The 27,724-nt window shown below is 39.0% G+C and overlaps 1 protein-coding gene across 11 annotated transcripts in view; it reads left to right on the forward strand.

The window, feature by feature from the left end:
* Nucleotides 1-27,724, forward strand: part of CDC42BPB (CDC42 binding protein kinase beta) — a 90,717-nt gene that overhangs the window by 10,283 nt on the left and 52,710 nt on the right. For all 11 annotated transcript variants that reach the window (XR_010743851.1, XM_066321753.1, XM_066321744.1 and 8 more), the window contains exon 2: nt 18,094-18,185. Coding sequence is in view for 10 of the 11 variants with exons in the window: in XM_066321753.1 (XP_066177850.1) it covers nt 18,094-18,185 (92 nt within the window). In the remaining variant the exon portion in view is untranslated. The remainder of the gene's footprint in view (nt 1-18,093; nt 18,186-27,724) is intronic.

The raw sequence follows: 27,724 nt of genomic DNA on the forward strand, positions 1-27,724 counted from the left end.
CCCACAGACTGTCCTTATCTTACCCCTAGAAATATTTACTGGTTATTAAGGCAACTGAACTCTGGTTATCAGTCTGTGTTTGTTGTTGTGGGCCAGCAAGATTTACTGGATTGGATGTAGTGCTGTACTGGGCAGGCTTGACCCTGGCAGGCAGGACCTAGTCAGGTTTACATATGTGGCTAGAAATAACCAATCCTGGTGCACCCTAAAGTTGACTCTGATGGGAATTGTCAAGATAAAAGCCTTGACATTTTTGGGAAGGAGGGAAGTGGGAGATTTTTAATTAAGAAAATTAAAAGCCATTTGTGAAGAAGCTTTTACTGCCCTTAGGAAAGGGCTTTGCAGTAATTTTCATCAGTGCTAAAGGTATGCATGCATTTGAGTGGCTCAGACCAGGAGAAGTTGCCCTGGTTTATCCTGACAGAACCAAAGCTGTAGGTTGTCTAGGTATAGACTTCCTGTTCTTGTGGGTAGTGTTAAACATCATAAAGATTGTGTTTAATGTTTCAGGCATGTTTTGAGGGTGGGGATAGCAGATACTACATTCCATCCTCTACCTTTTGTGTACAGCATTATACTTCCTTCACACTGTGAAACATCACTAAATTCAGCATGACAAATGCAAAGTCTTGCTCAGTGCAGCTGTAAAAGTTGGGGAGTAACCAACTGGACAGCAGCCTTACAGGAAAGAATTTGTGGATCCTGGTAAACAATTAGTTGAAAAAGTTAGTGATGCATCATTGTAGAAATGGAAGCTGCGTATGTGCAGGGCTGCATCTGGAGAATGTAGCCAGCAGGCTGAGGGAAGTGGTTGTAACTCTCTTTACACCACTCTTCCGAGGCCACTTCTCTACTACTGTGTCTAGTACAGGGCTTCCCAGTACAGAAAAACCACTGGGAAGCTGAAGTGAGTCTAGGAGTAAACTACTGATGAGGTGGAGGGCCTGAAGTACGCAACATGCCACAAGAGATACCTGGATCCAGATCAGCCTGGAGAAGGGGAATCTCATTGTTATCCTCTGCTGCCACACGTGTGCTTAGGGAGAGCACAGAGACTGATGCTCCCTGGGTGCCCTGCCAAGAAGGACAGTGGATACAGGAGGATGCCGACTATGTGAGAGAAAAATAGAAGTTCTCCTCCTGAGGATGGTCTTGCACTGGAAGAGTCACCTAGAAAGGTGAGAGGCTCTTTATTCTGGTGACAAACCTCAGCTGTACAAAGGCCTTTGTTACCTGATTGAACTTTGATGTTATCTCAGCCTGGAGTAACTGGGTGGACTCTAATGTCCATAAATCCTTTCCAGCCTAAATTTACTCTGTGGTTCAGTATATTTTTTTCATGTGTTCACAAATGTATTTAACATCACGGCTGAGCTAATAGAAAGCAGTTGTTCTTCATACTTCTCAGAAGAAAAAGCAATACATGAAATAGCATCTTCTTGTTGTAGAAAAAGTAGTTCACACAACTTGGTTTTTTTATAGTCTTAGGTGGTCACCTTGGTTGGCTGGCATTTTACCACAGTCTGAACATAAGTATTGACAAGCTTGTAACTAGGCTTGAAAATGAAGGGAAACTAAATTTCGTTCATGTTGTTCTTCCATGTATTTAAAGAAAGCACCAGTTTCCTTGTTCCTGGCAGTGAATTGCCAGAACAGGTTTTAATAACTTTGGACCTATATTTTATTTTTATTGCTGTTTCTCAAGTGTGGTTTCCTTGTGTCTAGTTAGCCTTGAGAGCACTTGGATATTTTAAAGCATTCCTCCGTGGAACTGTCAGAAGAGCCTGCAATCCCTGCACAACTGCAAGCCTGAATCATCCTTTATGAGAAATACAGGTTTAGTTGTTATAATAGCTATGTTCCCACATCACAAAGGATCTCTATCTAGTAGGGCTCCTGATATGCTTATATCTGACACTGTAAGGAGTCTGGCTAAGCAGTTGCTAACAACAGGGTGAAACAAATCTTCTTCATAAGAGGAAGATCTAATGGGAGATACTGGCTGGAGTTTTTTGTTTCCTCTGTAAACTAAGAACTTATATGACTTACATGAAGTTGGACTTGCCAACATGGTTTTAATGCTGATATTCTCGATTGATGATAGTGGACTCAGCTCACCAAAATGCGCAACAAATTCAGTGTTTCAAAATCGTATTGGTATATGGAAGTGCTATCAATGATGAGGATAACAATGTACAAATGGAACAAAATCTAAGAAATGAATCCTTTATTAGTGGTGTTTTATACTTAGAAGGTATCCAAAGTGGCGCTTGACTTTCCTTGAAATGAATTTATATCTGTCTTTGAGTATTTTGCTTACAGCAAAACCCTTGGAAAATAACAAAGTTCTTCAAAACTCTTATATTCCTAAATGCTTGGAAGTCTGGTAGATATCCTTCTCTGAGAACATACATTGTCAGCTGTGTCATGCAGGCATTCATTGAGAGCACTATATAATGTAATGGTCCACTGCCCTTCTGGGACAAGGGCTGTGTCTGTGAGCATTTTATAATGTGTGTTCATTTCTCAGAAGAAACTTTGTCTCAGAGTGTTGTGTAGTTGTTTCAGATGCTCTGGTAGCTGCACAGTCTGTAATGGCAATAACTTTTTTTGTGGACTGAGACTTGCTACTTAAAACTACTGAGAAATATCTTTCTCCTCCTCCTCTTATGCCTTAATTTTCTCTTTCATTTAATTGTTCAGACTCTCCACTTTTCATTTTTTACTTGTATTTAGAGAAGGCACTTTGCAGTGATGTCTTTAAAACAGCAGTGCACACTTGTGCACACATGGCAGCAATGATCTTTTGTGTCAGTTACTGTAATATGTCATTGTGCACTTTGGTAATGATAGCTCTTTCTTCAAGCATATGCTTGATAACTGCAGAATAAATAATACAGACCTCACTGGAAAATGTGCTCCAGTAATTCACCTTCAGACCTCTGTGGGTGACAGCTGGTGAAAGATAATGGATTATCTTTCTGCAAAAGGAAAGCATGGGCAAGACCTACTTCTTACTTCAATCTCCTTGCCCTCATCTCTCCCTCCCCCCTTATGTCCCATATAACACTTAAGAACCTGTCCTCTCCATTTTCTGAGAGACTTGGGTGGAGATTGCTTGTTATCACTTCTGTGTTTAAAAAAATAAAATAAAAAAAAATTAATTGGCAAGGAAATAAATTTAGCTGTGCATAACAATTCATGGAAGAGGAAATCAACACTGTCTGCTTGTAATCTTTTAACACATAGCCAGAAATAGATTGTTGAAGAGTCACAGTATTTGTTTTAAAATCTGTAGTATTGGAATAAAAAATAAGCAGGTCTGTGAATTAGAAAGAAATGGAAAAAACCATCATTTAAAGTCCAAAATATTGGTCAATATAGTACAAACATTGGTCAAGCCAAATGTCTTTACCTGGTGCTTCCAGAAGTTCCTGTACTTTAAAGTATACTTTGAGATTTTTTTTACTAAAATGTCTGTTAAGAAAAATTTTGAAGGAGAGATGGAATTGATGGTACTCAAAGAAAAACTTCTCATATGATATAACAAAGAGTCTTACTAGACTTAGGGATTTTGATCTGTCCAAATATGTTCACATAAGAAAGGTGAGACCCCAAAGTGACCTCTTGGTTCCTTGAAAATACATTCCTTAAAGAATGTTTCTTCAGAAGAGTAATTCCTTAAATTTTGACTTCATGTAATACAGTTGTAAGTGCTCCTGTTTTCTTTCCTTCCTGTAAAATACAGCTGAATAGTCAGTCAGGAGTGAGTTTTTGCCAACAACTGCATAAGATAGTCTGCTATTATGAAATTTCTTAATTAGGTAGATTTTTGTTCCTGTGTAAGAGTAATGACTGGTGCAGTCTGAGCATAGTAATAGACATAGTGACAAAGTGACCCTTGGTGCTTATGTGGATAATAAAGTGGAGTAGTTTAATATATGACTGTTATTTCTTTTTTATTATGACTGATACTTGTTTTGAAAGATTTTATGGACCTAGGTTTTGGGGTTTTTTTTAATAATGCTTCTGTGCACTTGTTTTAAAATTCAAATTATATAAGAAACAGGATCTCAGCTTCAAGAAATTATTATAGAAGTTAAATTTTAGGTATAAAAATATGTTAAGGTATAAACAGTAGGACAGTTGCCAGAAGTTTAGTCTTCAAGGTTTTTAACTTCTTTACAGACAATTTCATCAACAAAAAGCAAGTTTTATAAGCAGAGTCCTCTTTCCCTCAGTGCTGTGGGATATTTGTGTCCTGCAGACCATTGCCACAGACCTGTGTTGTGTGTGTACTTGCTTATGAGAACCAGAGTCAAGTTGTATGTTAAAGACTGTGAAACTACCAAGAGATTAAAAACATTTTTGGTAAAGGTCACGTCCTTGCTTGATTCGCAGTGGCAATCCAAACATGGAATAATGTATTACTTAAAAAAGGAGTACTGAACATGTTTTTCATAAGGAAAAAAAAAAAAAAAAAAGCCTTTGGTGATATCTATATTATCTTATGTAAAGTAAAGGGAAAAAAAATACAGCTCTTCCAGACTTTTACGTTAAAGAATTACAAAGAAGTTTATGTAGAAAAAGGATTACATACCCTCAGCTCCATAATACTAGTATCAAAAATGAACTGGCTTGTCTGAACTACTGTATCAAGGATGAAGAGTTTGACAGTCTTTATAAGATTGTGGTTTGGGACTGGATGTGTTTTTAAAGTGAGTCGATGCAAGTGGAAAATATTACTGAAGAGCTAAAACAATCATGAAATGGGCCAAGTACCCAAGGTTTACTTAGATGACACTGGAGACAAATTAGTAAAGGAAAATATTAAATTCTTTATGGAAAAAGGAGAGGAGTATAACTAAAATGATGTGTAAGAAAGTAGAAGGGCAACCATTTGGCTTTTGTCTGTGTAAATATTGGCTCAATGTCTATAGTCGTTTGCAGTTGCATTGAAGTAGATTAAAACATTTTGTAGATTGACTGAAATTCCTTGCTTTTCTGTTTGCGGTCACCTCTTCTGCTTGTGGTCTTCTCAGAGGCCAAGTGCTATGTCAGAAGATTTCTGGAAAGAAGTTAATGTGTCTTTACTGGTTCCTACTCTGGAAATGGGAACTTGTAAAAGCACATCTACACCAGTAGGGTTTTCCAGCTGCATCTGTACTGGCATGCAGGTGCTCACCCTGGTGTTGCATAGGAGCTTCCAAATGTTTGGTTGTTATTTCCAAGTATGAGTAAAGAAAAAGGTTGGAAGCCAACAGAATGGACCCTGAGGTATAGATGAAGATTTGAGATTGCCAGCCTACTACAAGCTTGTTCTGAATGTCTTAGTAGTTGATATTCTGTTTTGAAATCAACACACCTGTCTAGATGGGCTGTAAATGAGGAAGAAAAAAAGGAATTCTCTGCTTAAATGCATGGAAATAAATCTTAAAGCAAAAGGATCATGGATGTAGTGTTTATTAAACATCGATGGCATGTGGATAATGTTACTCTTCAAGTAAGGAGGAGTGTACAAAACTGGCAACTTATGTTTAAAACAAGCTTAAAAGCAGAATGCTTTAAGATACTGCACCTGATATAAAAACTTTGTGGGATGATCCTCACTTGATACGCCTATCTTGCAAAGCTGAGGAAGAAGACATAGAGGTGAGATACAGTATTTGCAGTTGTGAGTACAGTGGTTGAACAAATTTTTGTTCCCTACCAGCTTTAAGAATATGCAAGAAAAGGGAGCAGCTAGAACCCAGGGATCTTGGCCTACTGCTGATCATGCTGGAGTGTACAGTAATGGGAGGTATGATCTGGATTGGAATGGTAATGTGGAGGATACAAGATTCCAGGAGCCTACAAGAGGTTTGGGAATGCCTAGAAGCATGTCACGTGGGCTGGCAGTCTGTTGAGAGCTTTCCTAAAATCATGATCCAGAAACTAGATTTAAGAATTTCTGAAAGATATCACAGCAAAGATGTTAGGAAAAGATGGGCTATGAATACCAAACAAAACCAAAACTGTTCTTTGAAACACAAAATACTGAGATAAGGGGAAAGAGCTTATGCAGTGTACTGTACATAAATTACCAGAATTTGGATAGGAAAGCATGATAAAAATACAGAATGAGGGGGAGAGAAGAAGGAAGAACTTCATCCTGCCTTTACTAGAGAAAGCTGAATTTATAATGCTCGGAGACTTGGAAATGTCTCTAGGAAGAGGCTTGGGGTTCTATTTTTAGTTTCCTGTTCTGTATGCTTTGCATACACATGTGATGTTAAAGCTCTATAGTCATGTTCTAATTCAGTTAGATTTTAAAAATTCACTCTTAACTGTTCCAAGATTTGCCTCCACTAACAATGACTTCTTGATTTGAAGGGGAGTTTAAAATTTTGAAGCGGCATAAACGGTCATATGTCTAAAATTCTAGATTATCGTTTATCCAAAACATTTTGTTTCTTAGGTATTCACTGTGTGTTAAAAAGCCAAACCCTGTTTAAATGATTTTTTTTGTTATTTAATAGCAGATGTAATGGTCCTGGTCAGTTTGAAACTTCAGAATAAGTAGCTGATGCTAGCAAGCTGATAACATAAATGGCCAGTAGTCTAAAACAGAATTCTGCAGGCTTCTTGGTTTATTTCACTGATAATTACAATTTTGGGCTTCTTAAAAATTATTTTAGCCATAAGCCCTTTAAAAAACATTGGTACTGCTAACGATTGACTCCAATCAATCAAATGGAGTTTGACTCCATTTTTTGAAAGCTACATCTAAGGCCAGGGTCAGATTTTCTCAGTATTCCAGTAGATTCTCCCCACCCCCGTTCTTGGTAAAAAATTAGACCTTTCTTAACCATTTTAAATTTAAACTCTTATTATGTGGAAAGCCTGGGAATAGATACAGCCAAATTTTGAAATATGCTGAGGCAGTGTCAGACATTAAGAAAAAGTTGCACAGTGAAATTTGAAGCATGTTGCCTTATCTGGGTAAAGTTTTCATCACACATTAGAAGGCTGAGAGATGTATTTCTCTTCCCTTTTGACTCTCTTTACATCCTGTCTGAGCAAGTAATTTGTCAGGAAGCATCCTGATAATGCCCTCTGGAGATGTGCTTACTTTCTGAGTACCCCAAATCTCAGTGACTTTTCTGTTACAGGCAGCTGGCCATGCTCCTGATGCCCTGCTTGCCCTGAGTTTTGTTGGTAGTGACCTTTGGAACTTGAAGTCAGTGAAGGCAGTGCTGCTGTAAATGGTCTTGCTCTTGCTTGTTGCCAGCCAGTGGCATTGGATTGAGTAGCGCAGGACAGAATAGCTTTGGCTCTAGATTCCTGGTCTAGAGGGGGAACTGAAGAAGTGAGAGAATTTATAATAATAAAAACGCCACTCTGAGCCGTCCACTATAATGTGTAGCAAATCTTAGCATGGGACTTGTTAGTATTGTCTGCAGATTAAAACACAGTTCCCTTCTTCTCTGCTTCTGAGTAACTTGAGCTACTCCAAAGATTCTTGTGCCTGGTTACAGTAATTGCTTGTCGCATGTCTTTGTGGCCTTTTCCTACAGCAAAAATCTGACTTTCAGTGACCTTTTAATTAGATCTCAAGCTCCAGGCAAGTTTTGAAACAGGGTGAGTAATGTCTGAGAAAATGTCCTCCTGCCTGCTGCCATTTAGAAAGAAGTGAAGAGAAAGATGTGCCACACCTGTTCTTAAAGTAGCTGTTGCTACCTGAACTCTTGAAATTGAAAAACAGCTCAGGGTATTTATATGTGTAGTGTTGCAGCCTTGAAAAAAGTCAGGTGCAGTTCTATAGCACCGTAAGCTCACCTGATTGTCCCATCCCTTTAGTCTTGTATTTCCTACTTTGTGATGTTGATCTGGTTGGGAACTGTCAGGCAAAAGGTAATTGTCATTTGGCTGTACTTCCTTATCCATAGAGCTCCCTGTGTCAGCAGCAAGACAGGCCACCTCTGCAGCAGCTGGACGCGGTGCAGGCTGGTGCGTGGGCAGCTCATCACACCCTGTGCCACTTCACACTGTGGCTTCAGAAGAAATGCTCTGCTCCTTTACCCTCCTTGCTTGTGCTGGCGTAGCAGCCTCTCCTGACCCATCAGCTATGATGATTCAATTTCTTCAACTACAGGGTGATAGTTGTGTTATATGTCTTGGTAGCTTGGGATCCTGCTGGTTTAGTGATTAGAATCAGGTCAGTGAGGTGAGACCAGCTGGATTTGTTGGAGCGGATGGAAGGAAGAGAGTTGATCTGTAGAACTGCCCCTCTGGTCACAGCAATCTGCTACAGTCGTGTCATTGAACTACTTTGCTCTAAATTTATAAGCAAAGAAAAGGGATCATCATAAGGTGGATTTCACTCCTGTCACTCTAAGTGCATTTGTAGGGTGTTTTGGCAAGAAGAACTTACTGGAAACTTCTAAGTTCTAAAAATAAAGGGGGTGGCATGTGGTAAATACAGTGCCAGCATAAAGTGTAACTTGTTCTGTTATATAATGCACGTATTACTGTTATAGTAACTTGAGAGAAAATCTGCTGTATATCTGGAGAAAAAAGGTACATTTACTATAAGTGATTGATAAAACAGCTATGCTGCTCTCTTGTTAAGTTTTACTTCTAAGATGAAATAAAGCATGCAGTCAGGAACTAGAACCTTGCTCATACATTGATGATGTAAGTTGTGGCTTAACGTAAGTGTATGTACGCGTGCTTATATCAGCACAATGTGGTCATCAGATTGGAATTGTTCTTTTTCTTAGGATGTGCAAGAGGTGCTGGGTCTGATGAAATTTAGTTTCATCCTATGTTATTGAAATTTGGGTGAGCTCAAATTTGAGATTTTCTTAATATCTACTTTGAAACTATCTGAAAAATGCCAAAAAAATTTTTGAGCAGTGATTCTCAGACTATTCTACCAAAAAAATTATTAACTATGCTTTTAAGACTGTTTATCATGCAGTAAAATAAGTGTATTTTAACAATATTTACAACGTTGTTATGGGATTTAAAAAAAATAGAAAAATTGAAATTTTACTGTTTGGAACTAGTGATTCATGTAAACCCTCTGAAACAACTTTTCCATTACTGATGTGCTTCAATATGTGATTGCCATTTGCTGTGGCTTAAATGGCCTCCCCAACACCTGCAAAATCTGGCCTTGAACTAGGAGTACAGAAAAATTGAGGCAAGAATAATGCTAAATTAAACAGATACTGCATTCTGTGGTGTTCCTTACAAGCTTTGAAATGTGTTTTGGAAGAGCCTGTCCTAATGTGGTGTAGGTTGACTGGAAACAGGCTCTACTATGGCCACTTCCATGGTTGCTGTGCTCCATGCCATGGTCACCTCAATTTCCAAAGCCATTTTGCACTTCTGCAGCCTCGTCCTGCTCTCTGACTTGTGCTGGGGCTCCAGTATCACAGCTCTAGGGGAGTCCCGTTGGGGGAATGGTTTGGTGAGAGGGGGTGGAATAGGATAGACAAGTTAGCTTTTGCCTGGACATATTCCTTGTTTGACATACCACATGAAGGCTAATGATGATCCAAACAATAGACTGGAGAGTGGTGAGAAGGAACAAGGAGCAACTCCTTCAGGAGAGTGAATTTCCTGGGTTGAATGGTCATGTAGTTCCCTATTCAGTTGTCTCAAATGTCTGGGATGTCAGGCAGTCCGAAGGAAAGTCTCTATATGGCTTGATGTACATGTGTCTTCCAGGCTGGGTACTATCATCATGAGGAAAATAAAAGGAGTGAAGTTGAAGCTTATGAAGGCATGGGATATCAACAGTTCTATAAGAGCAGGAAAGTTCCTTTATTGTGGAATAGTAATCTTGTCTTTCCATTTTTTTTTAGCAAGACTAAAGAGGAAGTAAAGTACCATCTTTGAAAACCTTGCAAAATTTGAGTAGAAGCAAGATCCACTTGTTTCAGTCTCTTCAGAAAGTGCCAGCTTGTAGACATTGTTGGATATCTGCTCATTATTTTAGTTAGTGAAGGTTCTAAGGCTGAAGAGGCTGATGGACTGCCAGGGAATCTAGGGCTTGGTACACAGTCTGATGAGAGAGCTGGGAATCTTGGGAAAAAGGTTAGAGAAGCATGGCAACTTTTCCTCTTCCAAACAAATGTGGCAAGTTGAAAAGAGGTATGAAAAACTGGACTACTAAGTGCAGTCAGGAGCACTTTCTCTAAGGGGCTTTCTTTGTTTCCCATGAGAGTTGGGCTAGAATTTAATCTCAAACTGCTGAGTGTTTTCTGAAATGTCATTATGAGTCTTTATAAAGGTGCAGGTTTTCTTGTCCAGTCTTCCTGCTTAAAAAAATCCTGTGTCCTGACAGCACTATTCTGAAATACTACGTTTTGTGAAGCATCACCAGGTTTGTGTGCATAGTAAGTCACTTCTGGCTTTCCTGAAGTCAATGCTACTTACAATCACATTCTTCTTCAGTGTTAGTACTAACAGTTTCATCTTCCAGGATGAGATAAGACAAACACTGCCTGAATTTGTTCTGGAAACGAAGGTCTCATTCCCTAAATTTGGATTATTCAGTGACAGTAACATGAGAATAAAAAGAGAAATTGGGCGGTGAGCTTCACCCTCTGTTTGATTCCGATACAAGTCTCTTCTCCTTGTACTTGCATCCCCTGTAGTACTAGCACCCACCATGGTCTGCTTGGCATGGTCTGAGGTTTTTATTTTACCTATTATTTTTACTTTGGTAAAGAAAGGTCTTGCATATATATGAGTACAGCAAATAGTCGTTTGGTGTGTTTCTTTGGATGTGTGAGCCAACCCTTACTTCTCTCACCTGCTAGAACTTTTGTTTATGTTTAGTTCTCAAAGACACGTGGTGGCATTGACAGGAGTTAAAGTGGCCAGATGTTTTGTCACTTGGACTACTGGAAACCGTCTTTGTGTTCCTCAGTACTTGTCTGTACAAACCTTGAGGATTATCTTGGATGTCCTTTCATTGTAAGCATGGAAAGCAGTGAATGGGCCGGGCAGGCAGATAGCCAGCTATTAAGTGTTTGTGGTAACATTCATCAGCGAGCTGGCATATTGCTGCTGATTGAGTCCTTCTGTGTGGCACTTGCTTTTGGGACTTGCCACACAAAAATAACAACAGTGAACACAGATGATATTTCAGGGTAAATGCCTTGCTCTTCCGCTGGCAAATTTAGCAACACTAATAGGGTCAACATCAGAGCTACTACTTGATATTTTTCTTGAAAGCGTTTCCCAGTGCCATTAGCCTTTAGCTTGATGATAAGTTTTTCATGCAAGTTACCACAGACTAGTGTACAAATTCCAAATGCCAGAATCAGTTCTCCTGTAACTGATAAAGCCAGTTATGGAGCAAGATGCAGAAGCTACAAACAGTCAGTCTAGGTTTATGCCTAAAATCAGTGATGTTTTTATCCTTTTAAACCTTCGAGGGGTTTTGCATGTAATTATTGAATTCAAATGTTATCCACATTCTTAGTTCTGTTAGGTGTCAGCAAGGTATCTGATTAAAGGTGCTCAAACGCTCTTTTACATATGTCAGAAAACTTTCATAAAATGAAGCAAAATCCATAACTGGCTGCAACTGAATGCCTTTGTGCCATAGTTCATCACAAAGCTTGAAGGCTTTTTAAGCATTTGTATACCAAATAGAGACTAACAATTTTATATTTAACTTAATAATTGGCTACCACCTTCTGTCTTGAAAAAAATCAGCCTCAAGAAGACTCCGACTTTATTGCTGTTGTGTTCGTGTCTGTCTCTTTCTGCTGGCATTTTAGTAAATGCCAGTAATACTGTTATAAGATAACAGTACCAGCCACTGTTAAACTGGCTGGCCTTGTTAAGGCAATAAAGAGGACTCGGACAGCATGTGAAACAGTTTTGTAGCAGCAGGCTGCGCTGCAAACTCTGCAGGTACTGTAAGAGGTAACCAGGTTGAGCTTCTTTGATTTTAGAGCCAGTGGAGTTTGTGTCATTGCAGTGATAACCAAGAGTGTTGCACCACTGCATTGGTCCATTGGATGTTGATGAGTGATGAAGAACTGGATCATTGGCCAAGAGGCAGACAGAGTAAGCGAGGTGTGTGTATGTATGTTATAAAAACAGGAAGGAGGGCATGGCAGAAGTAAAAGGCCCAGAAAAAAAATGTGTCAGAGAACACAAAATGTGTCACCTTTGACTTGTAAACAGCAGAACTTTGGTGAAGTTTGTCTTCCTGTAAACTTGTATTTATCAACTTTACTAGGCTCAGTGGAATAACTGCCTGCCCTTCCCACTGCATGACCTTCTCTTTTCTGCTGCACACTTCCTTTCTTCCCTCTTCTGTGCAGTATTGCCCCAGTGTTCCTGCATGACTGTGAGGTATGTCTGCTTTGCACCTGGGTGTGTGCTGGCTGCCAGCTAAGCAGGTGACTGCTCTATTCCTGCTGCCACCTTTTTCTTAGTGGAGGTGGTACTGTGGGTGTCTCCTATTCGCTGCCATTTTTAAAATAAAACTTCTATCAACTTGCTGTCTTTGGACAACTTCAGTGAAATTTGGTAAAGGGGAAGGGTCTTTTTTGAGATCAAAAGGTACTGGGTGAGAGGAATGGCCTCAGAACTCAACAGTGTGATCACACATACCTTACTTCCTTAGGAAACCAGACTGAAAAAAAGCATTCACAGAGGTAGACAGTAAGAGGAAACAGGCTAGCACAGGAAAAGGGAAGCAAGGATCTATATTTGGAAAAATTAAAACTGGAGTCAGCATAGTATGGAAGAATAAAAATAATTTGCATTTTTAAAATACAGGGGAAATTTCACAATCTGATACAAGAGGATTGTACTTCTTTAAAACTCAAGTGTGGGTTGTAACAGGTATTTATCACCTTAGTAAGCAGGTTGGGGCTACCTGGGTGTGGGTATCTCCCGAGACATGCATACAAGCACTAACTTGCTAAACCTGCCAGCCCGCTGTTTTAGTAGCAATATCATAGGAGCACTGTTTCTTTGAAAAGGGTGCACAAAGGGCACACAAGTTACTTGATTTCTAGAATGTAAGTTAAGAGAGGTGGCTGAGGGAAATGATAAAATTTGCTGCTCTTTCATGTTCTCCTCCAAAGAAAACATCTTAAATAAAATACTGGATCTGCCTGGCAGGAGTATGGCTCCACAGACAGTTATCTGCGTCATTTTGTTTTTCCCTGACATTAATATTTTGCAATTCACATAGTTTCCTACCACAATGTTTTGTAGAGGGGATGAGGAGATAAAGGGAGCATGGTGGCAGATGAATTTTTGTCTGACCAAACAGTTTGGACATACCTTCAGGGTAGATCCACCTGAATGTTTTTATTGTGTTATATAATTACTTAAACCCCAAATCACTCACAGGATCGGTTCTGAACTGTGAAACTATCTGGTGTAGGCAGTCTGTTATATGAATAGGTTGTCCACAGAGCCCATGGAGTCTCCATCCTTGGAACTTTTTGAAACCTAACCAGACAGAATCATGAGTAACCTGGTCTGAAATCAATATTGACCGTGATTTGAGCAGGAGATTGGATTAGAGGCTAGCTATTCCCTTTCAACCTGAACTGTGAGTCTGTGTATTATTTTCTTGCATTGTTGTCACATTTATTTAAAACTTGGAGTTGGCAATGACACAAAACATCAGGTGTTCTTGAACATTTGGCAGCTTCAGCTAAGTGGTTTTTGTGAATTTCTGGAAATTTGTACTACCTAACAAAATCTGGAAGAGTCCTCAAATAAGAATACTGGGGTAATTCCACCACTGAAGCAGGAGTGATGGTAATCCAGCAGGTTGCCTTTTGCCCATTGCAATGTAAGGGTGTTAGCTTTTGTGATTCCAGATGGTAAATTTCTTACACAAATTGAATGATCCAGAATATGAACAGAAACTGGAAATTCAAAACATACCTTGATTGACACTTCTCATTTTTAACCACTCTGTAGGTGGAAAGAGTTGGCCTATTACTTTTTGAGGATGCTGTTGAAAACACTGCCATCCTTCCCTGACCTGCTCTCAGAAATGAGAGGAAATTTGACATATAAAGCCAGCATGCACCCATTCCTGGGGTAGCAGTGCAGAGTGCCCAGTCTGCTGTCAGATCATCTCCACTGGCATTTCCTGCAGCTTCCAGGCAATCTGAAACTGCCTGCAGATATTTTCTATTAGGTGGCATAATACAGATTGACTGCACTGTAGATGCACCAGCTCTCAAACCTAAATCACAAACCTATTTACCTGTGAATAAAACATTCAAATTATGTTTTCAAATTATTAGAATCGATGATTTCTTTTTGTGTAAACAAAATATCCTAATCCCATTTGTCAGTGGAAGAGAAGAATATGATCAGAATAGAATTTGTGTGTGGAGAATTATGTCTTTCATATGTACCCTGGTTTTCAATGAGGAAATAAATGCTGGCATTTCACTTCTCATTATGAATCAAAACATCAACTGTTACTGTTTTGTATTATTTTCTGGAGAGCATACATTACTTGGCTTCTGAAAATTAGTTGTTTGGGTTTGGCTTTTTTTCCTTGCCTGGTGTTACAGCAAACACCCTTCTTCCAGACAAGTCCAATAATGCAAAATCAGCTTGAGGGAAAAGGCAATGGTGCATATAAAGATACTGCACATAGAATGTCTACCCCAAATTCTTATTACATCCTCACAGTCATGAATAAACAAACTCTTGCAATTACTTGCAGCTAATGTTACCTTGACAACAGTGTGTATATATAACAAAATTCAGTAATCACTGCCAACAAAACCCCCAGTACAGCTAATGCTTCTGTTTGCCAGGATGAAATACTTTCATTAAGGATTAAATCAACTCCAGATCATAAGTTCTGCCTTCAATATTAGGATCAAAAGTAATTATTCATTCCAGTATATGGAGATTGGTTTGAGTTCCCTGTTTATCAAACAGTGATATGTAAAGGGACAAGCTGTATCTCTTTTTACCAGTTAGAAAAATCACTTAGCATTGTTCTGGCAAACACAGTGGATACAGTCTGTCTCTGATGCTTTTTGGGGCAAGTTTCTTCTCACTCAGTTTTGCCAGTTCTGTGCATGTTACTGGTCTGCATATTTGCAGTTGAGGAACAGCAGCCTCCTGGGACAACTGCAGGAATGCAAATTGGAAATATTTTTTGATTTAACTTACTAAGAGATAGAATTGTGGAATCCAGTACTTAAATGCAGCAGGTCACATCCTGCTGTAAACAGGGTTTTACTTCAAAATGCCAGTAAAGTATATATCAGTTTAAATAAATTACTGGTCTGCTGCCTCCTCTGAGCTCTGATACATTCTGTTGTAGTCTCTGTGATCATTAGATTCTGTTGACAGTTTTATTTTTAAGTTATATTTACTTTTAAGAAATCTTCAGTGCTTTGACAAAGACTCAGAATTTTTCTAGTTCAGGGGAAGTCCTGCCAAGTTTAAAATTTTTCTTTACATTCAGATGTTCATGTTTGGTGCTTTCTAAGACAGAGACCACTGAAGCTGCAGTATTTCTGAACACCATTCTGCTAAATACTAAAAGCAAACATTAGTGAAGTACACTAATGGCTTGTAAAAATAGTAGCTTCCTTCTATGAGTGAATTCTTTTAATTTACATATGTGAAACCAGTTTATTTTATCAACTAGTACTTCAGTTGACCGATTGAGATGGAAAAAGCAGGACCAACCTAGGACTCCTGTAGATTTTATCAGGAATAGTGGTCAAGAAAATGAGGGCTGCTCAGCCTTCCTTCTTCAAGGATACAATTTCTAGAAAGATGGCAGTAATGCCCTTCCCTGCAGACTCTATTTCTTCTGTTTACTGAAACTTTAGCATGTGCTGTGCTCAATACACCGTATTCATTAATATTAAAATACAAAACTAATCAAATTAACTTGCTCTTATACAACTTCATGCACTTCTAAACAGAATCCCAGTTTTAGTGGTGTGAAGTTTGATTGCACAAGTGGGGAAATTTGTAGATGAAATAATAAGATATTTTGTCAGCAAAAGTGTAAGATATAAAGGGGGGTTTTTTGAGTGTACAAGAAAGCTTGAACTTTATTAGGTTTGTGTCTCCTGGCTTTGAAGGTTGCTTGTGATCAATTTACAGCAGCAGGGCTTTTTTATCATTAAACCAATTGTTTTATTGCCCAGAGAAGCTGCAGATGCTCCATCCCTGGAAGTGTTCAAGGTCAGGCTGGATGGGACTCTGAACAACCTGGTCTAGTGGAAGGTGTGCTTGCCCATGGCAGAGGGCTTGGAACTAGATGATCTTTAAGGTCTCTTCCAACCCATTCTGTGATTCTCTGATTTTGATATTTTGTTTACTTAGTAGAATTATTGCTAAAATTTGTTATTTATTTAAAGCAAAAAGTTATTATTGGGTTAGTGTCCTCTAGAAATAAATACTAGATTTCATTTCCTCTTGAATTTTAATGACAAAGCTGTTCTGCAAAATTAGTTCAATGACCAGCATTCTATAGTAGCAAACCCATACTTAATAAAGGACCTTTCATATTTGTCTCTTGTCTGCAGTTGTGTTATGTCCATCTCTGTTCATTTGATGGGAAGGAGGTGAGAGAACCTTGCCAAATAGTTGATAATACCGCTGCACATAGCTGTGGTGCATTACTTTTATAGGTGTCTGATTGGACTGGTGTGTGTCTCTGACTGGTTTGAGGTGGTGGTGCTAAGGAAGTTCAGTGGAAATTATTTTGGGTTTGAGGTGATAATCTCATTGACCTTGTGGTGAGGGAAAGTGTGATTGGCATTTCTGCCCAGCTGAAATAGGGAGTCTAGCAGAAAATGTAGCAGTGGCTCTTTATATTTCACACTTTGGATAGACGAGGAACTCTCAGTGAAAGGGGTAGTACTTCTGGAGGAAGCCTTTTCAGTAACACTCTCCTAAATACAAAGAAGCCACACAGCTGTTCTTCAGTACGGCTGTTTCTTCATTATTTGAGCAGTTAATGCGTTTTCAGTGAGAGGTTTTCAGGCATTCTTGGTTAGACTTCCTAATGAAATTTTCAGTCTCCAGTTTAGACTTCGGTATCTCTGTGTGGTTGTAAGGTTTGATTTGTTTGTGTTAGCATCTGAAATACACTATCAAGGCAGTGACCTCTCTTGTAGGAATTCTGTTTGGCTTATAATTTATTAGCTTAATCATAATGTAAGGTGAGGTAAAACAGGAGTCTGGGCTGAATTACAAGTAGCAGTTCTGTGATGTTTTATTCAGTTGCAGATAGGAAAAAAATACAAAAAAATCAAGTGTTGGAAAACTTCGGTCTTTTTAGTCCGATAGTGTTTCTGATGAGTTGAAGAGCAGCAACATTTTTGTGCTTAGTTTGAGGAGTAAACTGCTGCTGTGCTTGTGCAAACTCGTCCTTGTGCAGTTGGCTTCCACTTGCACTGCTGTTTTTCCTTATTGATCTAGTCTTCAGAATAGTGACTTGTGACAAACGTTCTATCTAAATAGAGATCCACATGCTGTGATATGCTGGAAATAAATAAAGTATTCTGAATGGGATCTGGAGAGGAGCAAACTGATGGATCTGCAGGTATAGTGGAATTTATCTACCAAATATTTTGAGATATGTAGGACAACCAGAACAAAGTAATTGTAAGCCAGTTAATCGCTGGACATCTTTTTAGACTGCAGCCTTTCAGTGCTTGGTCTAATTGAGATCTGGTGAGTGTTGCTTAGCAGAAAAGTTCAAAGTAAAAACCTTAAATTAGCCACAGATCTTGTCGGAAATGGTTTTGCTGCTGTTGAGTAGAGACAGCTATCTCTTGAGTTTGGGTTGTTAAAGCCTTAGCTGGTACTGGCTGAAATAATAAAAAGTAAAGCTGCACTCCACTTAAGAAGAGAATTAATCTAGTGCCTGCAGGGTAGGACAGATTGTCCATAGGGTTTACCAGTAATGAATGAGCTTTCCTTTTCACGTGGTCCTTCACTGATTCACAAAATTTGCTAATGCTCTGGGTGTGTAGTGGATATTTATGACCTCCAGTTTATGGGTTGGCTTGCAGTATTTCTCTTTTTTAATTGATTTATTTTTTTTTTGTTAAACAGCAAAACCATTCACAAAATTGGTAAAGGAAATGCAACTCCATCGAGATGACTTTGAAATTATAAAAGTGATCGGAAGAGGTGCATTTGGAGAGGTAAGAGATTTTTACTTTCAGTTCTAGCAATAAAACTTTTATCATTTGTTCATCTGATTTCTTGTTACGGTTGACCTGAGGAGAAAATGTCACACAGATGTGCTAAAATACTTCCAAATGTGGGATATAGCTAGGTACCTAATGCAAAGTCCCTTTGAAGCAGGCTATCCAGTGTCCAGGTGTGCCATTTCAGTGACTGGCTTTCTGACTTCAGTGCAGCCAAACAAGTGTCTCTTGGATGTGTGTATGAACGGGGTGGTCCCACCTAGCAGCTGCACAGCTGAATTTGGGATCTCTTCTCCCACTTGCCATATGTACTGCTCGGTGCTGCTCTAATTTAACACAGAGCTGGGCTGCTTCTATGGTAGGAGTGCAGAGGCTGCTCCACCCATCTGCCTGTCTCTGTAGCAATCTGGTAATGCAGAAAGACGCATTTGGCTGCCTCAGAGGCTGTTCCCTGTCATCTTTGAAGATCAAAGGCTGCTGGATCTGTTTTTTGGACAGCAAGTTGAGTCATGCTGGGATGATAGGAACGCCTTGTGTTTTGAGGACTCGCCAGTCCCAGGACCCTGGACTGAGGCTTTACTTCTTAATATGTTTGATGAAAGTCTCATCAATCACACAAGCGTGGTAGGGCTTGCCACTGGCTAAAAGCATTCACGGGCACCTGAGACTTCTGGAGAACCTCAAAGACCACATTTTCAGCATTTAAGAACAGGTAACTAAAGTCATAGCTATCAGCAAAAAAGGTTATTAACTAGAGAATTTCTAGAAGTAAAAAGCCCCTTATATTTATTTCAGGAAACTTCTTTGAAGTAATGCCACACGAAAGTGAAACACAGAGACTGCCATTAGTGGCTCACTTCAGCCCATTAGCACTCGGTTGCAGCTTTTGCTGCCGGTGGCTAAGGATAAGCTTCCTGATCCTCATGTCCTGTTGTCTCCAGAGAGAGCAGGACTCTCTGCCATGCCAGGCATTCCTTCTAAGCGTGGTGTGCTCTGGACACCTCAAACTCTTTCATGTAGGGTTTGAATGTAGGACAGGGGTAGCACAGGGCAACCAGAAACTCAGCTAGAGAAACATCAGGCCCCTACATGACCTGGGTTCTGAAAACAACGAGGTTTCTGTGTGCATATGCACTTGGTAGTGGGTGAAGTAATGACTTCATATCCATGTAATTTTTAGTTACTTCAGAAACTACCTTTGAGAAAAGTGAACACGTAAGACAAAAATTAATGTTTCAAGAATATCTCTTGGTGTGTACCATCAGCTAATGATGCGGTAACATGTAGTTTACATGTAATCATCATGAATACAGCTGCTGAAGGAAGTGGAGCATTTTAATAAAATGTCCAGATGAGCAGTAACATCTTGCCCTGTAAGACAAAAGTTCACTTTCTAGTGGATGTTGAACGTTGATGAGTGCAGTATTTGTTACAAAGAAGGAAGTGTTACCTGAGAGTAATGAAAATACTGCATGAAAATCATTTATTTCATTTGAGTGAATCACTTCAGTATGATTTGAACACAAATTTTAGAGAAAAAAGTTAACTATAAAAAGTCTTCCAGGAAAAAGCAATAATTGGAAAAATATTTGTTAGTCTAAGGGAGAGGACTGAGAGCTACAAGGTTAGTTCAGAAAAGAAGTCTAAGGAGGGAGGTTTATAAGTAGATAAAAGGCCTAAAGAATCAAGACAGTAGTAGGTACCTGTCTGCTTCTCTGTTAGGGTTTTGGTTCAAAGCAGTGGCACAGTTTTGAAGACAATGCCCCCACCTACTGCATAAGGATTTTACTCTCCATGAGCTGGGTGTCTTCTGGAGGAAACTAACCAGAACCTCCATTCCAGGTGTGCACCAAATGGCCTTTTGGATCCAAGGAGTGCATAAGAATCAATCACTGGGTTTGACTCTCCTAACAGCTTCAAAGCATGTTTGGTCCAGGAAATTGGGCTAGATACAGTCTGAAACAAAATTCCTGAGCTGTATACAGTATAGATGGGAAGGCTCAGCACTGGATACTTTGATGTTGTTCTGCTCTTGCTGTGCCAAATGACTTGCTATAGTGGCTGTGACCAGTGATATCTAAAGAATTTTAGATTAGCGTTTTGGCAGTTTGTTTTTTGGCAGGATTAGAAAAGGTTTCTGGATCTTTTCAGAACTAGACTTGTGATTGCTTTAGCTATCAAGAATGGGAACCCTTTATAGTGACTTTCAGAAGGAGTCAGTGTTGGGAATGCCTTCCCACAGTATAACATTCAAGGAAGGCCTGTTTTCCATAGTACTTGTTCTGTTCTTTTTCAAAAGATGCTTTTCTCTACTTAAGGAAGTGACCAGCTGGAAATCTCAGTACAACAGCAGATGAAGTATTTATATGCATTTCAAAAGACTTCAGTTTATATTTGGTAGGGGGTTTAGGATGACCTTAGCTTTGGATCAAAGTCATAAGGTGCATAAAAGATACAAATTCTGGATGGAAGCTCGTGTGAATCGTGTTTGGGGTGCCAGAATCAACAATGTGTTTCATACTCTTTAATTTGCAAAAGCATGGAACTTTACAAAAGCAATTCACACATCCCATCCCCCCCAGTGGAAATGAAATTTCACAGAAGTGAAATGAGAAAGTATCTTGATTTCATCCTTCTGTTAGAGCTGTGAGTGCTCACAGAGTCAGTGGTGTCAGTTACCTGTCAATATCACATCTTGTTCATCTCTTATCTAGAAAAGTTTTAGTTTATAGTTGCAGCAGCTTGAAACTTTTGATCAGTTTAAATTATACAGGAATCATTGATTTTAAGTTCATTATACTTTAATCGTCCTTGCCACAGAATATTTTGTGCTTTTTGCTTATGAAAGAATCCTTTGACCCTTGTGTATACCACAGTGCTGTAACTGCCAGATTTTATAGGTATTATAAAATTGTAATTATTTAAAGGTTGACATTCCATAATTAGAAAATGAAATATGGTTTCATGAAAGGAACTGGTGGTATCTGACTTGTATAAAACAACACTTGAGAAAACGGAATACGGGAGCTGTGAGTAATTTTTCCATAGTACTTTCATACATACATGGGAACTGTGTTGGAAATTACTTGATGGGCTTTACAATGAAGTAGTTTAATTTAAAAACTGAACAGCTAAACAAGGTAGACTTCAAAAAGGATGAAAATTAGATTCCATACTTCTCAGTTTAGCTTCTTTGGATTTTTTTGAGAATACCAGGGACTTTATTCTTCCCGAAGAACTTTCTCATAAATAAGTAGCTTTGAAGAAATATAGTTTAAACAAAATAAAAGCATGATATTAGCTATTAGTCAGGATCAGTGGTCAGTTTTTGCCAGAAAGTATGTAAGCCAAGAAACGTGGTATTTGACCAAAGAGAGGATTGAGAGCACATGTGAGCTTATCCCTGTGAATACAACTACAAAATCAGTATCTAAGACAGATTGATACAATTACCAGAGCACATCTGTACTGGAATGTCAGTACCTTTTTCTCTCTTTCTTTCTCTTTTTCTACTTGGTTCTTTACACTTCTTTCAGGAATATGAGAACAAAACACAATGCAAAACCACCTGAATGAAAGTTCCTGTAGCGCGGCATATCTGAGAAACCAAGAGGAAAAACGTTTCTTAAATTCTCAGTATTATCCTAAGAGAGAAACAGCCTAGCTTAGAGCCTAGAGATTTCCTCTGTAGCCACCTGGACTTCTCCTTTCACATAAAGGAAGCCAACCACTTTGCAAGCAGGGTGAACTGAATTGTCTGAATATCCCTTACCAGCAGCATGTAAAGCTCTGACTCAGGAAGCCACTGGCTTGAGAACATAATTTATTTTTTTCAGACTTTTCATAGTTAGGAAGAAAAGTTTGAAATGTTATTTGAGTGTGTGATAGTTAGAATAGCTTATAATTTGAAATGCTAGAAGGAAGGTAAAACTGCTTATGGTTCTCCTCATCTCCTAGGCTGTATTTGCCTGGGTATATACCCAGCTGGGTGGAACATTTTTGTAAATGCCCCCGTGTTACTTTCAGATTGTCGTTTTCTGGGTCATACATGCAAGTAACTCATGTACACAGGGAGAACCTCCACAAGGAACAAAACTAATAATAAGTGAAAAGCCCCCAGAAATAAAATCAGAAGTAAAATGGTACTTTGTTATCTTAATTCTGGTTTCTATGAATAAAATGACTGTAGAAGTCTGTGTTTGTCGACAAGAAAGTAATTTGTGTAGCATGAAGTTTTTTGTGAACTACACGGAAAGCACGCAAACTACACAAGAGTGAAAATCACTTTTGCAAACTACACAGAAGTGAAAATACAGTCTTTAGAAAGTTTAAGGAATATCAGCTTAGAATGCAAAACTCTTGCAGATTTTCAGCCTTTAGAAAACCACACCAAAACAACAAAGAAACCAAAAAAGCAATCCACCTGTGGTTTGAAGTTTGCCTGTGCCTGACTGTTCCTTTCATTTAGAAGCACCGTGGACCGTTACTTGAAATGAAAAGATGTCCTGAGAACCTGTGCTTGGTGGGATTGTGCCTACCTGGGAAACTCAGGCCAGCCTGAGAAGTGCTTTCTTCGTGCTTGGTATTTGGCTGTGCATGCCGAAGGAACAGGGAGCAATTGTGCTTACAGCAGGGTGAGAGGGATAGGAAGAGGACACTGTATATATGACTGCGGCTCTATAAACACTTGCCTGTGCTTCTTTGCAAGGTTTATCTGCCCTCAGTAATGTGCTTGTATGTCTTTAAGGTCCCATGTCCTCATTTTGTGTAAAAGACCATTTAGGCACACTGCTATAGATCAACACATTCCAGTCAAAGAGCAGTTGTTGAAGGAAAAATGCGTCAAAATGCACCTTGTTTGAGAACTTGGATTGTATAACGTGGCTGACACCTCCTGGAAATTTGGCAGCGTGAGACTGAAATAGTTGTTTTCCTTCCCTCGTTTGTTAGCAGAGATTTCTTGAATGAGCAATGCTTACTGTGGTTCCAGCAGAAGGGTGGAACTGCTTGGTCTTGCTTAGCTTTAAAATAACTAAAACTCTTAATGTGCCCCACCTAAGTATTACTGCTCTGAATGGATTAGAAATACCTTTTCATGTAAATGCTGTTGTGTACAGACTTGATCTGTGTAGTGTTCGGTAATAATACGTCACCTCAACTTGGGATGCTTAGTCAGAGTCTCAGCTGGGATCAACAGACAGAAAAATGTGTTTGCAGGAGAAAAGAACGGCTGTGAGAGAATAAGACTGACCCTTTTGTACCACAGGTTCTGATTACTGATGTAGTTTCTAATGAGAGAGATACAGGCTGAGGTTGCAGTGAGAGTCAGAAGTGAATATGTAAACCCTAGGCTTCCCGTGGTCAGTGGTGCTTGGCAGTGAGAGGCAGAGCTCTTTGTGCCCTTTTCACCTTGTAATCACAGCTGTAGGGTACTGAGTTCAGTGTTTTGATGTACTTCTAGAAATTAACCTGGGGCACAGGGAGCCTGTGGACTGCAATTAAGTCTGTCTCACCTATTCAGAAACTTTGGTGGCTCCCTTTAGGTGCCCAGCAGGGACTATACCATCCTAGTAGTAGATTAATAGAATTCCAGAGTATTGCACGCCACATAGGACACTTTTCATTCAACTATTCAAAGAGTCAAAGCATTCAGAATACGGTGCAAAAGAAGTATTTAATTAGCTCTGCTTTTCTTTAATATGCCCTTCGTGAAAAAAGAAAATTAAATCAAAGCAATCTATTTTCTGCTGTGGAAATGGATGAAGAAAGAAGCTGCTTTGTTTTAAAAATGCTTCAAAGGAGCTGGTTGCTATCTCAGTCCTCCCCAGCTCCTTGTGTGTTTGTGTGGCAGCACCAAGTAACTATGGAGACAGGCAGGTTACAAGGAGCCGGAGAGACACACACAGTTCATTGTGGTGCTGCTGTGAGAGCAGCCATTTGTCTCTGCAGGCCCCCCGGTCCTGGGGAACGGCTTAGGTGCTATTTGGGGGCCTTTCTTCTTCTGCAGAATATTTCTGGCTGGTACTTGTAAGGCATTTCTTATTTGCACAACACAAGGATATACACTGTATGCTCAAAAACCCATGATTTTGCTTTGGAAATCTGCACCATGGCGTATGAACTCTATCAAAAGACACTGCAGTTTTTAAATTTATATGTAAAATAGGCATTAAAAAAACTGATAGAGCAGCCCAAACTAGTTTTTCCTCAAAGATGCAGTATTAAAACTATCAACTAATGAGCTCTATATAAAAGATTTTTTCCTCTCTAAAAGTGTCAGGAGGATAAAGTAGTTCCTGCAGTGTTTTTGCAGTAGCTGGTATGCAAGGTATCAATAGCATGAGACAGAAATAGTAGAGTAAAAGTGGCATAAGCAAGGTTTAATCAAAGGAAATGAATGTAATATTCGATTATAAATCTGGTAATAAGACATTATGGGTAAATTGTTTACATCTGAAATGACATTTTGTCTCTTCTCCCAGTTGAAAGGCTTGACTAAAATCTCTCCTCAAATGTCTAAAGCCTTTCCAAGTTCTCGTCAAAGGTTAATTCATGGTATTTTACACTGGTTTATCCATGTAATTTTATTGTCTGTTAGACTAAGGAGATCTTTTATGATCCACTTTTATTGATGCCCTTGCTTCCGATTTTATTTTTAGGTAGAATCATAGAATTGTTTTTATTGGAAAGGGCTTTAAAGATCATCTCGTTCCAACCCCTCTGCCATGGGCCAGGGACACTTCACTAGACCAGGCTGGTCAGAGCCCCATCCACCCTGGCATTGAATAATAACAGTAATGCCTTTTTTTTTTTTTTTTTTTTTTTTTTTTTTTTTAAGCGAGTAAGGCTTTTTCTATTCCCACAGTAGCATGAGAGGCATTTTAGTTTCTTGATCGCCTCAATCATCCTCTTTCACACCTGCTCCAGATGAAGTTTATTTTTCTGAGGTGTGGCTGTGTGTGGAGTTTCCAGAGATTCTGTATTGCAAGGCAGTAATGTTTACCCATCCCCAGTGGTGTGTATCTGCCTGTGAATTCCAGACTCGGTTTGCCTTTCTTCTTAACTACCTGCCATTATGAGCTGTTTGAACAAGTACTATCACCTAAATGTCTGTGTTCCTCTTCAGCTGAGAACATTTTGCAGTTTCACCTTATTCCCGTCAGATAAGTTTTACCTGAAAGTTTAAGGTGCCATGAACATGAACAGTGTCCTAGTGATGGTTTTTTGTCTCTGCTTTGAAATTAATGCCAGCATGATTTTTTAGAAGTATTTGTCTTGATTGTTTTCTGGAAAGCCAGTGTTATATTTAAATGTTTTCTCCACTTTATTGCCCCATACTTACATAAAAGAAAATTTGTACCTTGATGCTGCTTACTAATGTTCATCATGTCACTCAGAGGGCAAAGTACAGTGGTGGGAAGTTCTGTCATGTCTGTAGAGGATGATTTGGCTCAGATTTGCACCCTGTAGATTTCATTGGAACATTGGGAAAAGTGGAACTTGATCTGGGAAGGCTTTGCACAGTGCAGCCCTAAGTATTGAGTAGGTTTTGGAGATCAAAATACTCCTATAAAACAATTCAAGAAGCAAAATACTAACCCTTGCTGAAGTCTAGAAAAACTACTTTAGCTTTATTGGTTCTTTATTTTATTTTATTGCACTGCAGGTGAAACAGAGACACAAAATATGGGAAGGAAATGGATGGCAGAAGCAATACAAATCTGATAGGATGTTGTGGCTTGTGGTTACCATAGCTGGATCTCAGTTATGCTTTAGCCTCACTTGTCATTTGGTTTTTGACATAAATATGTCTTAAGTTGGTTGAAGGGTAAGCACTAGGATTCATTAGGTTTTCTGAAATCCTTGAGGAAACATACTTGAGCTTTATTGCAGGTTTCCTGTTGCCTCAGTCTTGAGCATGACCAGTCATTAGTGTTGCTAATGAAATCAGATGGTGATCAATCCATACAGACTGGAAGGGGCTTGCAGTGGTGGGGGAACTACTATAATAGCATCTGCTATTGTTTCTTGTCACATTTTTAAGACTTAATAAAATAGAATCACCTAAATATCTACCAGACTACTCTGTGATTGTTGAGCATTTGGCCCTCCTGACTGTGCATTCCAACCTGGCATTATGAGATGCAAATTGAGAGTAAGTTTTATTTTCCTTAGTTTGACACAGGTATTAAAGGTAGTAGTTCTGGGTCAAAGGTGTGTGGATTGGTCAGCCCATGTCCTACCCGTTTGGCCAGGTAGAGAGATGTAGGAAAAAATCCAAGAAGAGAGTATAGCTGAATCCTCAGTTTCCAGTGGCTGGGGGTTCAGGGACTCCCCAGCCCACCCCTCTAACTCAGTGGTCAGTAGTCACTGACGCCCACACTGCAGTGTGTGTTACTCAGGTATTAAGCATGTCTGTATTCAAATACTTTCTAAATAGGTGGCTGCAGCAGCCTGTGGCTGACTTACAGAACTTTTGTGTGACAATAATACTTCCTTTTTGTTAACTAACTCTATACTAATTCTTGTTACCGTTTTTTTGTTTTTGTTTTTTTAATTTGATGCTTTTCAATGTCTGTGTTATGAGAAACGGCAAATTGTTGTTCTCCGTTCATCCTTTCCATGACATTCGTGCTCTCTTGTGTCTCTCATAGCTGTTAACTCTTCCAGGCCTGGAATATTTTAGTTTATTAAATCTTCTTCATGAGAAGCTGTTTTATCATACCTCTGCTTGTGCATTTTTTCCTTTTCATTATCCTTGACATACTTCCTTTTTTAAACTTCTAATACCATATAAATTGTATTAGGCTTGGAAGTGGAGAGTGAATACCAATATTAAATCCTGGTTTGTGCATAACATGAGCATTTTTTCAGCCAGTAGACTTTTAAACTCTGAAGATTGAAACAATGCTTTTGTTCTTAAAAGCAGGCATTTGTAGCAGTACAAATCTATGTCCTTTGGAATACCTTGGAACACCAACAGAATGGTTTTTCCTTACGTTAGTAGATGTGGTGGATTGGTATGTAGGATAAAAGCCATCATATTTAAAACCAGACATCTTGCATGGTTAGCACAACTGCAGTATAAGAGGCCTCTGTTTGATCTCACAAAGTGGTCAGTGTGGTTATTGTAACTGAATTTGAGGTATGCCAGAGAAGGAAGAATTAATATAAAAGTAAGTAAAAACAACTCTATTGCAATGCCTCAGAAGGAGACAAAGCATTATATGACAAAAGTAAACTTAGAAATGCTGCCACCTGATGAAGAAAGTAAAATAAAGGTAACTCGAGGAAACACTGAGATATTTTATGGAAGAATTTATCTTTTCCAATACTGTAACAGTATTCTTCCTTATAATAGCACTGAGTTTATCAGGGCATAGTTTTGTTTATGCTTCCCTGTTTCAGTTCAGACATCAGTGAAGTTTGGGTTATGCTTTTTGTTTGTTTTCTTTTTAAAAAATCCTAATTATTTGAATTGGTTGAGCAGTCAGGTCTAGTGAGGCAAAAATTCTGTCACCTCTATGAGTTAT

This window comes from Sylvia atricapilla, chromosome 6, assembly GCF_009819655.1.
Source record: "Sylvia atricapilla isolate bSylAtr1 chromosome 6, bSylAtr1.pri, whole genome shotgun sequence".
Taxonomy (NCBI): Eukaryota; Metazoa; Chordata; class Aves; order Passeriformes; family Sylviidae; genus Sylvia; species Sylvia atricapilla.